Source organism: Erigeron canadensis, chromosome 4 (assembly GCF_010389155.1).
Source record: "Erigeron canadensis isolate Cc75 chromosome 4, C_canadensis_v1, whole genome shotgun sequence".
NCBI classification, from domain to species: domain Eukaryota; kingdom Viridiplantae; phylum Streptophyta; class Magnoliopsida; order Asterales; family Asteraceae; genus Erigeron; species Erigeron canadensis.
Window position 1 is genome coordinate 14,989,416 of NC_057764.1, and position 14,325 is coordinate 15,003,740.

At 32.3% G+C, this 14,325-nt stretch overlaps 1 protein-coding gene and 1 long non-coding RNA gene across 2 annotated transcripts; one reads left to right on the forward strand and one right to left on the reverse strand.

Annotated features, from left to right (window-relative positions):
* The first annotated feature begins 6,758 nt into the window (after window positions 1-6,758).
* Window positions 6,759-8,332, forward strand: LOC122594814. The gene is made up of 5 exons (XR_006323109.1): window positions 6,759-6,833; window positions 6,942-6,997; window positions 7,451-7,544; window positions 7,740-7,818; window positions 8,095-8,332. It is a non-coding gene; the product is annotated as an uncharacterized LOC122594814 (long non-coding RNA).
* Window positions 8,333-10,145: 1,813 nt separating this feature from the next.
* On the reverse strand, window positions 10,146-10,946 carry LOC122597024 (ATP-dependent DNA helicase pif1-like). Its single transcript, XM_043769664.1, has one exon. The coding sequence runs from the start codon at window positions 10,944-10,946 to the stop codon at window positions 10,146-10,148; it is 801 nt and encodes a 266-aa protein (XP_043625599.1).
* Window positions 10,947-14,325: the final 3,379 nt, after the last annotated feature.

Genomic DNA, 14,325 nt, shown 5'->3' on the forward strand with positions numbered 1-14,325 from the left:
CTTTTAAAATGTGTTGTGCCCTCAGGTCCAACAATAATGAGCAGGTAGATGTGAGAAGATGTGAGGCATGGGTAGATGATCTTGAAGCTGGCTATAGTTTACCCATAGTGGCAACTCGCCTTAGACATTTGCTTTATGTTTAGATAATAATAACTTGTATTGATAATGTGATCGGTTGTTTAATGTTGGGCAACCGATGGATTTCCATTTAGACTTGTTTTGATGATATGAATGGTAACACCATTTAATGAATAAACCAAGCAGATTTTGTTGGTTTGGACTTTTAAAGTTTAATTCCGCTTTCTTGATGCCGTTAGGCGAAAGTTTTGTAAATCCATGTTTTTAAATGACGGGTGTTACAATCCTTGTTCTTCATATTTGATTCAAACCAAGTGCTTTGTTCTTCTTTGATGCAGCTTGAGAGATACCATCTTCTAGTGAAAATGTTCAAGCTGACTCAGCTTTAGTTCTAAGGACTTAAGTATTTCTTTAGTTGTTTGTCATCTTCAAATCTTTCTTTGTAAAGTGTGAGTGACTTGACTCCAACATTAACCCCTTATAAAGAGTATTGGATTGAGAAATTAAGCATATTTTTTTTCCCAAAAAACCCCTTTCAGAATATTTATGGTTTCCAAAATGCCCTTCCACATCTACAACATTAAAATATCATATCTACCTTTATAACAATTGTCACTCTTAAACAAAAAGACAGCCAAACAAAATCACAATTTTGCTATCATGAAATCACACTCTGTAACCAAGTACTGTAATTGCATGATTATACACATACTCATACTTATGTGCAAAGTTGGTCTCTAGCCACATCATACTAATTCATCCTCGTATTCTATTGACGGCATAAATCATACTCATACAAAATTACTAATGTTTTCAAACCTACGAACTCACCAACCTTTGTGTTGACTTGTTTAAGTATTCCTTTCAGGTATTCAAGCAAATCGTGGCTAGGATTGGTAGCATGGGACTCTTAGCAGACTGCAGGCTAGGTTTTGGAGTTTGCATGCTTTCGTTTATGTTTGTTGGCAATATGCCTAACCGTTTCCCCTGCGTGGGAACTTAACATACATTTATTTGAACGCTTGGTTGGACCTATGTGTAATCGACTATTTATGCTTATCCTATGCACTCATTTAGTTGTTCCTATGTAACATCCATGTGCGCGTGTGCTTTATCTTACATCCCGAGTTTTCCGCCGCTGTCGGGGTGTTACAGAACCCTAATTAAATAACTAAACAATTGAGGAATTGGTATTCAGTTAAATAGAAATACTTTGAGGAGATACTCGTTTAAATTCTTAGTTGAGGGGTATGTTGTGTAAATACTAAAACTATTTCAAATTTTATTTTTGTATATCTTCTTTTAGTTAAACAAATAGGCAGGGTATTTTAACGGGCTTTTAACATTTTCTTGAAGTTAAATATATCCACTAAATAATGCATATGAAGAGTCTAACTGGTTCTAGTTGAGAAGTAATTGGACGGTTTTGTTATTAGTGGTAATGGGAGAAGATATTTTGTTGGCATTATATAAACAAACACCTTGGTTTCAATCCATCAAAAAAATACTTTCCTATCTTCTTAGGGCTATAAAGATTTTAGTTAATAAAAAAAAGTGTGCAAATCAATGGCGCGGTTGTACAGTTGGACTGTCTCATTAGCTGATCGTGGCTATGTATTCAAGAAGAGGGATATGCAAAAGATGACGATTGGGAAAATGAAGAAGGTTTTGAAACTGGATGAGGATTTTTTAAGAGAGGCTAAAGAGTTGGTTAGGGTTCTCAGGGGTAAAGAGTTGATCCATATGTAATGACATTGGATGATTTATCGGAGAAGATTATGGCGTGGATGTGGATGCCAACCCCGCACATGGAAACAGGGCATGTAAAAATCTTTTGGGGGGATGGAAAACATCGATGGTTTCCGACCAAGAAATTATTGAAATCCACTGACATTGAATTGCTGTCGCAGATAACTCCCAACTATTTTGTAACAATACCAAAGAAGAAGCATAAATGTTGCAAGTTTTTGGTCCAATTTGAGCATGATTTGGGGGTCAGGGTCGAGGAATTGAGGGAAGCAGAGGAGCGAGCCGGTGATGGAGGATATGCATCGGAGGAAATGACCGAGGAGGAACTCTGGGGTTATGACTGGTGAAATGGTTTGCATGTTTTTACTTTCCTATTTTGATGTATTAGCCTCTTTAAACTTTAAAGTCTTTTAATGATATTTTCCTAAAGTGATGGTTGTTAGCCCTGTTTTGATTCATGTTTGATGGTAATGGAAATTGTATATAAATGGATATGTAATGTGGTATTTGGGTTATGACCTATAATGTTGTTTTTATTGTAAAGGTTAATTCTCAGTTATTTTGTTTTCGATCAGTAAATTTATATTAGTGTCAAGCATTTGTTGATATTCATGTTTTAATATTGGATGATTTAATCATATAATGTAGCTTACTCTTTCCCCCTGAACCTGTAAAAGGATCTGTTACCGGAGTGCTTCTCAGGGCCGTCTGAGTCAGAGCAAGCCCGCCGGGGCAATCTATTGTCTAATTCAAGCTCTGATCCCGTTAGCCGGAATTTGAAGTATTATTCTAGAAGCATTGAGCCGTACTAGCTTCGTTACAGACTTGGAAGAGTTCACCATCCGAACATTAGCTAGCTGGCAAGACAACTTTTACCACCCAAAAAAAGATCTCAAGTGATTAGGCGGGGACAGGATTCAAACCTGAGCTCCCAAAAAAAGATCTCAAGTGATTAGGCGGGGACAGGATTCGAACCTGAGTCTCCATGAGTTGATATTTCTTTTGCATATGTAATGTAGTTATTTTTGATATGGTAATTTAAAGCTAATATTAGATAGAGTATCTTTAATTTTGGATTAATGAGTTATGTAATGGATGACTATATAGTTGTTTTTAGTGAAATGGATTCAGTTTGCTGAATGCGTATCTGAAACTAACACTGCATGTGTCATGCTTGTGTGTCTTGCGTTTGTCTTTGTTATTAAGAATTTAAGGCTGTAAGTTTGGGTAACTCTTGATAGGGTATGTTAAAGCTATCCCCATGTTCTGGTCAATATTTGAAACCAATTTTGCATATGTGATGCTTGCGCGTTCAAATTTAAGGCTGTAAGTTTGGGTAACTCTTGATAGGGTATGTTAAAGCTATCCCTATGTTCTTGTCAATATTTGAAACCAATTTTACATATGTGATGCTTGCGCGTTCAACCTTTGTCTTTGTTTATTAGAAATTTAAGCTTGTTAGTTTGGATAATTCTTAATATGGTATATTAAAGCTGTCCACAGGTTCTGGTTTATATAGTCTTATGTGACTGAGTTATTGTTCCTGGTTTTTGTTGATTGTGATGGCATAACTTAGATTGATAGAAAACTGTTCCCATTTGATTATGAATGCCTACTTTTTTAAGGTAGGACTTAGTATTATACTCGGTATGAATGCTAATTGTTGTATATATTCAAGAATGTCAATTAGTATTACTCATGAAAGTGTATGTACGGTTTTTGTTGGCTGCATAGTACCCTGAGGACCTGAATGTCTAATTTATTATAATTTATTCAAGAATCCGATGTTTTTAAGCTCATGGATGATTCAATAAGGTAAAGTTATTCATAAAAATTTCATAGAGATGTGTTGTTGTTGATGTATTCCAGATTAAATTAATTAGCTAATTATTTGGGCTAATTGTTTGGGCTAATGAAGTGTACATCTTTAAGTATGCAGGCTTTGTGAAATTTTTTTAGGTTTCCCAACTACTATAGTGGATTAATACTGCTCATGGATGATTCAATAAGGTAAAGTTATTCATAAAAATTTCATATAGATGCGTTGTTGTTGATATATTTCAGATTAAATTAGCCAATTATTTGGGCTAATGAAGTGTACATCTTTACGTATGCAGGCGTTGTAAAAAAATTTTAAGTTTCTTGACTACTATAGTGGGTTAATACTTTGGATTAATAAATATAATACTTTAAAATATGTTACTTTTTTAAGTTTATATATATCAGAATAACAATTTATGTAGGCATTGATATCTTGATTGCAGAAAACTTTTCATTTTCTATAGATAATAAATGTTATAAGAATGATAATTGTCATGAGTAGTCTTCATAAATATCTTCATAAATTGCAATAAATTGCAATGTACGTGAAGAGTTTATTGATGTAGTATATAAGGACTCTATTTGTGTTGTGTTAATAGTCAATTTGAAACATTCTCACAACTGAATCATCAGAACCATGGCTCATTTGCAGGACTGTGATTTTAGTCAGAGGTGGCAGTGTTATGTGTTTAACATGAGTGACCAAAGAAGGAAGCGTGTGAGAACAATTGCAGGTGTATTGAATTTGGAAGAGTCTATTTTGAGGGATGCTCTGCGAATGGATGTTCCACCTGGGAGAGTTTCTTTGGAAACACGGAGATTGATGGCGGTTTTGTGAAGAAGGTTTGAACCACCTGCTATTGGAGTTCTGGATTTTAATCATCCACATGAACAGATTGTTGATCCTGGTTTTATTGTAACGGGTTGGTTCTTGTTTGAAATAATGAATATTGTGGAAGTTTTCTGGGGTAATGGGTATTCATCGTTTTATAGTATTGTTGAGGTTCTGAGTTCGCATGATGTGGAATGGCTTCGTCAACTTGTGCAGGCTGGTTGTATTGTTCCAATGCCAAGTTTCCTTCAGAACCAATTTGATCAGGATATTCGTGATCGTGTCGTGTCATTGAGGTTTTGGTATGCATTGGCGGATGATCCTGTTGTTGAAGAAGATGATGATCGTTCGGGAGATGAGAATGTTGTGATGGATGATGATGGATATTTCTCCGAGGACATACCTAATGACAATATTTAGTATTGGACGGTTTTTGTTTCGATAGTTGAGTATGGGTACTTATGTTTGGTTTTGATGGTTTGTTTAAGATTTATGTTTTACGAAAGGTTCTTGTGTTTTATCATGAAATATGGTTTATAAATAATAATAATAATAATAATAATAATAATAACATATATTTATCTATATGTCTATATCTTATTATTATATTGATATTCAAGTTACTATTTCGATGCATATCCATACATGGATAATGGTTGAGGAAAAACTAAATGGATATGTATGTATAAATATGAGTTACAATTAAGAATTGTATATGGTTTTCAAGGAAGAAAAATATATTATGAAGATAAGGTTGATTTTATGTACATAAAACTCATTTCTACGTATATTGTAAAACAATAAATTATTAATTTTGAAAAATGGATAAAAATGTTAGTAATTATTATTAATAAATTAGGGAAAATTAAATTTCAACAATTTTTATATATATAAAATTACTTTTTTATATATATATAAAATTACTTTCAACAAATGGTAGTAATTATTATTAATAAATTAGGGAAAAATGTTAGTATTTGAATTAAACAATTTCAACAATTTTTATATATATAAAATTACTTTTTACATACATTTGTTATAATAATTAATATAAAAAAGGAAAAAGGTTAGAAATATCTATTAATTTTATTAATTTTTAATCATTAATAAATTTATCAAAGTATTTGGCTGTCTGATTGGGTCAAAAATCATCTAAAAATCATAATTTAAGGAATACCATATCTTATAACTTTGAAAAAACGGATAAAAAATTAAATATTTGTTAAAAAAGTTTACAATATCTTATAACTTTGAAAAAACGGATAAAAAACAAAATATTTATTAAAAAAGTTTAAAAGACAAATATCTACGACTTTTATTAATTTTAGTTAAGTTTTTGGTAGAATATATTCCTTGGGTGTAGTACAACTATATATTCCTTAATCTGTAATATATTATTAAAGGATTGGATTGTAAAATATATCTAATTTAGGGTAGAAAATGGTCTAAAATTCAGAATTCAAGTTCTTCATTAGTAAGAATGAAGTGTTATACATTTGTTCAATGCATCTAAACCTCCAAATAGTCCTCCACATCAATTCAACCAAGTCTATATCCAATTATCCACTATATATATGTATATTAGATTTCTATCACAACATATGTGTGTGTATATATATATATATATATCTTATGGATTTGTAAACCGATTTAATCCTCTTAAACTTTATTGCATTCAAAGTTTTAAACATGCAGGTATACCGAAGGGACCTTTACGGGATTTTTACACAACATGTAAAAAGCTTTTGGGGATTCTGATGAAAAGCTTCAAGGTATTACTTTCTCTAATCAAAATATATTATATTTGATGCTTTAATTTTATACATTAATATTATCTTTATGCGATATTGTTTGGAGCATAGTATTTATATTAACATAAAATTATGTTTATCATTAAAATATAATTCTGAATTGAAGGGGGTCAATTTGGATCTGAGGGAGGAAAAGGGTCCTATAAATTTTTGTGAGAAACAAAGAAGAGAAAAAGCCATTTATTTGGTTGTGGATAGTTGGATAGAATTGTTAAAAACAATTGTAAAATACCATGATTCTTGGCCAAAATAAATGTACCTGACAAATTAATTTTAAAATTGCTCAAGATTAGATGACAACCAATAATGTATATGTGTTTAAGAAGAGAAAACCTAAAAAATACGATTATGTGGCAGAAGTTTGTTTAATGGCACTGAGTACTGGGATCCAAACTGAAATTCCTATTGTTGTGTTTTGAGCATTGGGATTTGTTGCTGATAATAATATATTGGAACACATTTGCTATGTTTTTGCTGAAAGTGAAATGATGGAGTTTTTGTGCCCTTTATCAGAAGAAGCCTTTGTGATACAAAATCAACAAGTAAGTTTCTTTTGCATCAACGGGCTAGATTGTTTTGAAATATAAGTTGAGAGTGAGTGTTTTCACCAAGTTAATATGTCAATCTCTGATTCTTCACTCTTATTGCAGGTGGCGCTCGATTACATAGGAAAAAGAGGTGCAACCGTTGGTGTCAAGAAGATAAAGTATGGTTTCTTTTTATCATATTTTAGGTGAAATTGCACAGGTTATTGTCATGTATTATTCCCAACATTTTTCAGTTGGCTATTTTGTGTGGCAGTTTTTTACATTATCTCTTCATGTCTTGTGCTATCAAATTTGGGAATTGCTAGAAAATTCTATCTTCACTTTTCCGGTTCAATGCATCTAGGAATCCCATTGCATGATCATGGTGCTACAGTACTGATGTTTTTTTCTTTATATATAAATTATATGGTACAAACAACTTTGTTAGGTCAAGTAGTCAATTTTAATTAATTTGAAAATGTGCTTTTCATATGTGATATTGTTATTTGTAAAAGAGATAGATTGAGATGAAACTTATACATTATTTAATTTTTCATTTTCCCAATCATTAGAAATGTTCCTTTACAAATTACAACTTCTTAATAATAGATTTTCCATGTCAAATGTTTCAGGGTTATACTTACTGGTAGAAACAATTTCAAAAATGACTTGGTGAACTACCCGACTACCAAGCAGAATAGTCAGCACCATCTACTAGACATGAAGGTAAAACACATTTTAAAACTTGGTTTTAAGCTTTATTTGGCCTGTTTGCTGCTCTTTGGGCTGCTGGTCAGGGTTTTGGGATACTATTGGGGCCGCTGTTCAAATGATTTTTGGCCCGTTACCCAAATACGCCAGTCAGAGGGCCTGAGTTAAAATTTTATGTGTATGGTTTTTAATTTTTTCGATGGTCAACAGGTTTTTTTTTGAGGATCGTCTACACGTTATAGGTGTGGTGAGAGGAGGTTGAGCGTGGACGATGAAGAAGATGTGCCAAGTTAGTTTCATACTTTCATGTTGGTTTGTAACTTGTGTAGCAATTGTATTTAACCATTGAAAAGTTATAATTTTTGTAATGTCATTGCACATCAATGGAGACATTTCTGCTGGAATAGGGTTGGATTGTAGGCTTCATAGTAGCAAACAAAAGATCCTTCTTTGATTGTTTCATGATAGTAATGCAGTAAATTACATTAGTTTTATAAGCTCCCTTTTTTCCTTGTAGTAAATAATTTGTATGTAATGGTGATTTCTTATCTCCCTTTGAATGCAGGTTACGTTTGAGGTTTCTGTAGCGGGGAGGTTATGTTTGAGGTTTCTGTAGCGGCAGGTTAGCTTTGAGGTTTCTTAGCGGCAAGAGAACATCAAGTGATTCTCAAAATGATAAACCAATGTATATGGAATAAAAGTAGCAAGTAGATTCATGAAAATGTACTTTTGTTATTTCACTGCATCTTTTTAGCCGGTCAACTACTGGGTATTGAACTATCGGTTTTAAGTATATATTATATGTAAAAGGTTTAAAATGTATATTTTATCTACTTTTTTAACCCGGTCAATGACCGGGTATTGATCTAGTTATTAAAGGATTGGATTGTAAAATATATCTAATTTAGGGTAGAAAATGGTCTAAAATTCAGAATTCAAGGACTTTTATTAATTTTTAAAAATTGATACATATTTGAAAATAATGGCCTATAAGCATATTGGTTGAATATAATAGAGGAATACGAAAGAGTTAAAACTGCCTGAACCAATTTACTGTTCCTCCTTTGATCATAATGGGCACGTTATGTCTAATTTAGAAAAGTTTAATTTATTGTATTATTTAATTGAATACTTAATATATTACAAAGTTATATATTCAAGGTTTAGAGTTAAAGAAAAAAAACAACAATCAATAATAAAGAGAAGATGGTTCTTGTCACTTCTTAGACCTTTCTTCAATTTCCAAGGATGTTTAGGTTCAAGAAAAGCAATCGGAGAATGGTGAAGATCCAAAGAATAAGGAAGGTGTTGAAGTTGGAGGAAAATATGCTTAGGGATATATATATAGTCATGGCAATTTACCAGGCCATGAAGCACCGCAATGCAGGGATTTGATGAGAGCATTGTGCAAAAAATTTGAGCCTGAGAGGTTTATCATGGCTGAGGATGGTTGGAGAACTGTTGTTTGCTGGTCTTTTTCAAGGAGAGGAAACATTCAAATTTATTGGGGAAACGATCAGATCCGATGGTATCGTAGGGATATAGTGGTGGAGACGTTTGATGTTGAAGTATTGGAACAACTCATGAATATGCCTTGCAAACGATGGGACAATGCGAGTTTTGTTGTTCAGTTCCAGATGGATTGTAGTGTTCGTGTAACTGAGTTGAAAGAAGCAGAGGAGAATGCAGGGGATGGTAGGTATGAATCTGATGATATGGCTGATGCAGACATGTGGGGATGGCCATAAGGGTTTGGTTGTTGTTACTTTTGTTAATGTAATTGGTATGTAGATAAATTTCATATCACTGTTATTATTTTGTGAATCAGGATTCAGGAAATCTTTTTTCTGAACCCATCGTTCTAATAGATGGTGATGTTGATAGTTTTGATGATAATCCTGATGGCTAAATTAATGTTTAATGTAGCTTGGCAATTATATGAATCATATTAAGTTTCTAAGTTGTTACGAAAATTGTGTTGTTGTTAATTTGTTTTGTGTCGGAAATGTCGTTTTCTGGATGGTTGAATTTTGATTAATGAAAATGAAATATTGGTGTTTATTTTCTCAAGTTGATAATGGAATAGATGCATGTGCGTTTTTCATATCTTTATTCATGTTGTGAATTTGTGTACTACATCTGTTGGTAAGTATAAGAAATAAAGCCATGAGTATGCAGCTATTGATGAATCTTTTTCAACTATCAATTGTATGATTTGGTTGATTTTGTTAGTATGACACTATAGAAGGTTGGTTGCAACGGAAACAGGGTAAGTTTTGTTATTATACAAATTTTGATAGAGAAACTTTTCATTTTGGTTAATTTTTCATTCCTTATGTTTATGCAGCAAAGATGTTCTAATAATCAATGAAAACAAAGCAATAATATGTGAATCATATAAAAGGAGTATACTATTTGGGAATGCCAAAACCCTAAATTTATCGGGGTTAAAGGTATGTACTTTATGTTACTTTTCTGTCATATGCATATATATACCTGTATACATATAGATATGTTAGGCATTGAAAGAAAGTATCCTTCTTAGTTGAGACGTAATGACTTCAGAAGAATAAGGCACAGAAAGACATGATATCATGAATAATTGCATTATTAAAATCAATACAGATTGTTGAAGGTTTCCTTGTATACAATGTTGCATGTATGATTTTTGAATTCCTTGTGATGATCTTCTACCATCAATATTTTGAGACCTTTAGGATGAGTTACTCGAGACAGGGCAACATATAGTTGCCCATGACTGAAAACAGGATTAGGTAGATACAATCCTACATGATTCAATGATTGGCCCTGGCTCTTGTTTATGGTCATTGCATAGCAAGGTCTAACAGGAAATTGCATGCGTTTTATTATGAAAGGCCATTTTGATGCCATTGATGTTAGTGTTATCCTTGGTATCAATGTTGTATCTCCTAACCTTGACCCTGTAATTATTCTTGCCTTGATGACAAATCTTCCAAGATCTGTGATTATCAGTCGAGTACCATTGCATAAACCCTTGCTTGGGTTTACGTTCCTTAGGAGCATAACAGGAAGTCTCACCTTCAGGTTGAGTTCATGGGGTGGCATACCCAGGAAGTTCAATGAGTTTAAAAACTCAATTGGATATAAATCTTCCTGTCCCGGTGTTTCCGTAGAAGCTTTACAGATGTCATCCGAACTTTTATACAGTCGTGAAGGGTTGTTTAATTTCTTAAACATTTGTTCATTTATCTCATCTACATCTATATTTTTTGGGGTCAAGATAGCTCTTTCTTGAAGGTAGTTGTCATCATCCTTGTTATCATCAAAATTGGGGAATGTCACATTGATGATTTCTTGAATCAGAGATGTAGTGTATGGAACAATAAACTTTTCTGGAATTTGAATCCAGGTAGGCTCATCTTCACCTTCTTTCATTTTGGACTCTACAACACCATCACCAATATCAAGTATCCATTTGTTAAATCATTGTTTCTCTTTATCTATAACTCCAGATTCAGAGTACTCATTCACACGCATACTACGTGACAGCGTGAAAACCTGACAACAATTCCATAAGTGAGACTTATTAATACAGGACTGCACGATTTCTTGTCGTTTTTGTAACACCCTGCTTTATAAAAATATGGATTTAAAAAAAATTTCAACTTTAAACATAACACTGTTTATAAAATGCGGAAGCGACTTTTAAAAATCCAAATTGATTCCTAACGGAACCAATAAAACATAATGAATGTCTTAAAAAGGTGTTACCAACCAGTATTATCACAATAATGTAAATGAAATCCACAATAAACCTCAATAAAGACAGTCAACGTAATAAAAGTCAAAAGTGCTAAATAAATAAGTCTACTTAAATAGTGCAAATACTGGTTACTAAAGCCAACGCCCAAAGCTCCAATAATAGCTACCCATCTCACAAGCAAGCTACCAGCCATTGATCAATGTCTAACCTGAGGGCACAACACATTTTCACAAAACAAGTGTCAGCTATTAAAGCTGACTAAGATAACAGGTTGGTATAAATAAAAGGATTGCCAATTAAAACACTTTAATAAATCAACTCATGCATACATAAAGGCACAAAAACCAAAACAACATAAACTGCATAATAAGGATTATCAAATCCTACAATGTGCCTAGCAATCCTCCATAGTCACTCATATCCACATAACTGCATAAGCTACATAAATCACCAAAGGTTATGTCATAGTAAACTACATAAAAAGGTTGTGTGAGGCGGCTAAATAGCCTAATATGGAACCCCACACCCGACTTGATGTGTAGACCTTACGGTGGTCCATCTATGTCGTTATGGATAGGCATAACCAAATCCATGAGTATTCCGTTAACACCAGGTGGTCAACCACGACACCCGAAATACTCTAAACACCAGGTTGTATTCACAAGAGAACATGATCAGTGCCCCAAGTGATGCCATAGTACACTTCGCCTAAATAGACGTCATGTGGGTTAAGCTTAACTCTTACACCAATGCTCGAGCCTTTCACCAAAAGATATATTAAAGATATATCACACCAATATCTACATAATATTTTAGGGCCATTAAACGTGCATGTGACATGACAACCTAAATCATGTCTAGTGTATTATGTGTACAAGTCCACATATATCATATACCACACAATCAACAAACTACATATATCTACAATGCAACATTAAACTTAATTCTACCCAAACATGCTTTAACAACACCCAATAAACCTCTCATATATATCCCACACCCAACATATGCATGAGATAGTTGAACAACATAAAAGGGGAGTTTAATTAATAAAACTAAGTTTTGTTGTGTCCCCAGGTGTAAAAAGTAAGTTATCTTACCTTTTGCGTGCAGCTTCACAAATCTCAACTACCAATAGTTTACCAAGCTTGTTATATATTTCCAAAAACCTATATAAACTTCCAAAAACCTATATAAACGACCAATAATTTAAATAAGTCAAACAAAACGACTACGCCATATACATCATATCCTAACACAAATTGCATCTTGTTTTGTCATGACTTTTTTTATCAATACTCATTTTATATTTTTTTAATGAAACAAAACATTGCCCTTTACTTATTTATTTCATTATGGCTCTTCAGTCCATAAAACTAGATCCTGACATCAAACGCTTTCTGTGATGATAGTTCTAGAGTTAAGATAAAACAGGATGCAACATGTTAATTTTTATTATTACTACATGTATATTGCAGTCCCTTCATTTTCTTTTTTATAAAAACTATACAACAAAATATATTATAATATATTTAATCTTTCTGCACCTTTTTATGATACCACCATTATATATAGTCACACAATGAGCAACTTCATTTTCTTCATTGCAGCCAATAATTCCATCCTATTCTTTTATGCTAGTTGACAAACTATAAGAGTATAACAACAACAAAGGACATTTGTCATCTCTATAATAATTTATTTGGACCCACCACTAAAAGAAGACTACAATTTTATTCTTACATGTATGTTTAAAAACGTATATAAAAACAACAAGACAAATGCATTTTGACTTTTTTTTTTATTTGGATCATGCATGATAACTAAATAAAACAATTGGATTCTTTATTATTATTATTATTATTACCTTTGATCAGCCACACAAGCAAAAAGAGTCTAGATATAGCCAACTTAATGCTTTCTCCGTTGATCGCAAGACTCACAAGGCAAGGACATGTAATCTCTTCAGCCACAAAATAAGAGATGACAACAAAAGAATTCTTTTTTTTATGAGGATGGTTTATGGCGGCTACACAACGAAGCAACAACCCTTATTTTTTCTTTTTTTGTATTCGACGATAACAAGAATGGATTTTCTATAACTTTTAGATTACGAAATATAATTACATCTTATTAGGTTTTAGATATATTTACATTTAACAACCTTCTAATTGATTTAATCAAATGGCTATCTCAAGTAACTTCATATAACAACATCTAATAGTTGTTCGACACGATAGGAAATACGTACCACCTTAACAATTATTAATGGTAAACTTATTATCAATACTATATAAATCACACTAAATGAGAACAAATACACACAAATTTATTTGCATAAATGACACATATCTATCTACTTAATTATCACATAATAACTCACATACAACACATGAGAACTAACACCACTTATCCATATAAATATATGACTCTACTTAACGACACGTCAACATTGACTAATAGTCAAAGTTAACGGCAATAAAGTAAAAATGTTGGGATGTTACAATTACCTCCTCTTTAAAAGGATTCTGTCCCCAGAAGCTAATTATATAAAATCGATTTTTAATTGTACTTATTAATATACTTGATCAAGATCTAACAATATAGATTATGTCTAAATGAAACAACAAAATATTTGTTGTTGCTCTCAGACCCAAAATAATGAATTATGTGGTTACTTCTTGTTCGGATCAACCACATGATACCAAGACACAAAGATATGCTTAGCTTTTCTCTTTTCTCTTGGCTGAGCAAAAGAACACATATCATAACAAAGTGATTTCTATATTATCATTTGTACTGTTATGTATATATAAAAAAAATGAGGCAAAGTAATTATAGTTTAGTGAAAGTAACTACCATCCCATTTAAAAATTGAAGAAATACCACATATATATATATTTTTTTATACTCCATATATATATATATTGGGGAAAGGTTAGGTACAACATGCAATACCTAAACTTAGATAAAATCTACAGTCATTTTTCCATATATATTTATTTATATATTGCATATTTATATATATATGTAGATTGGTTTAAGGGAATA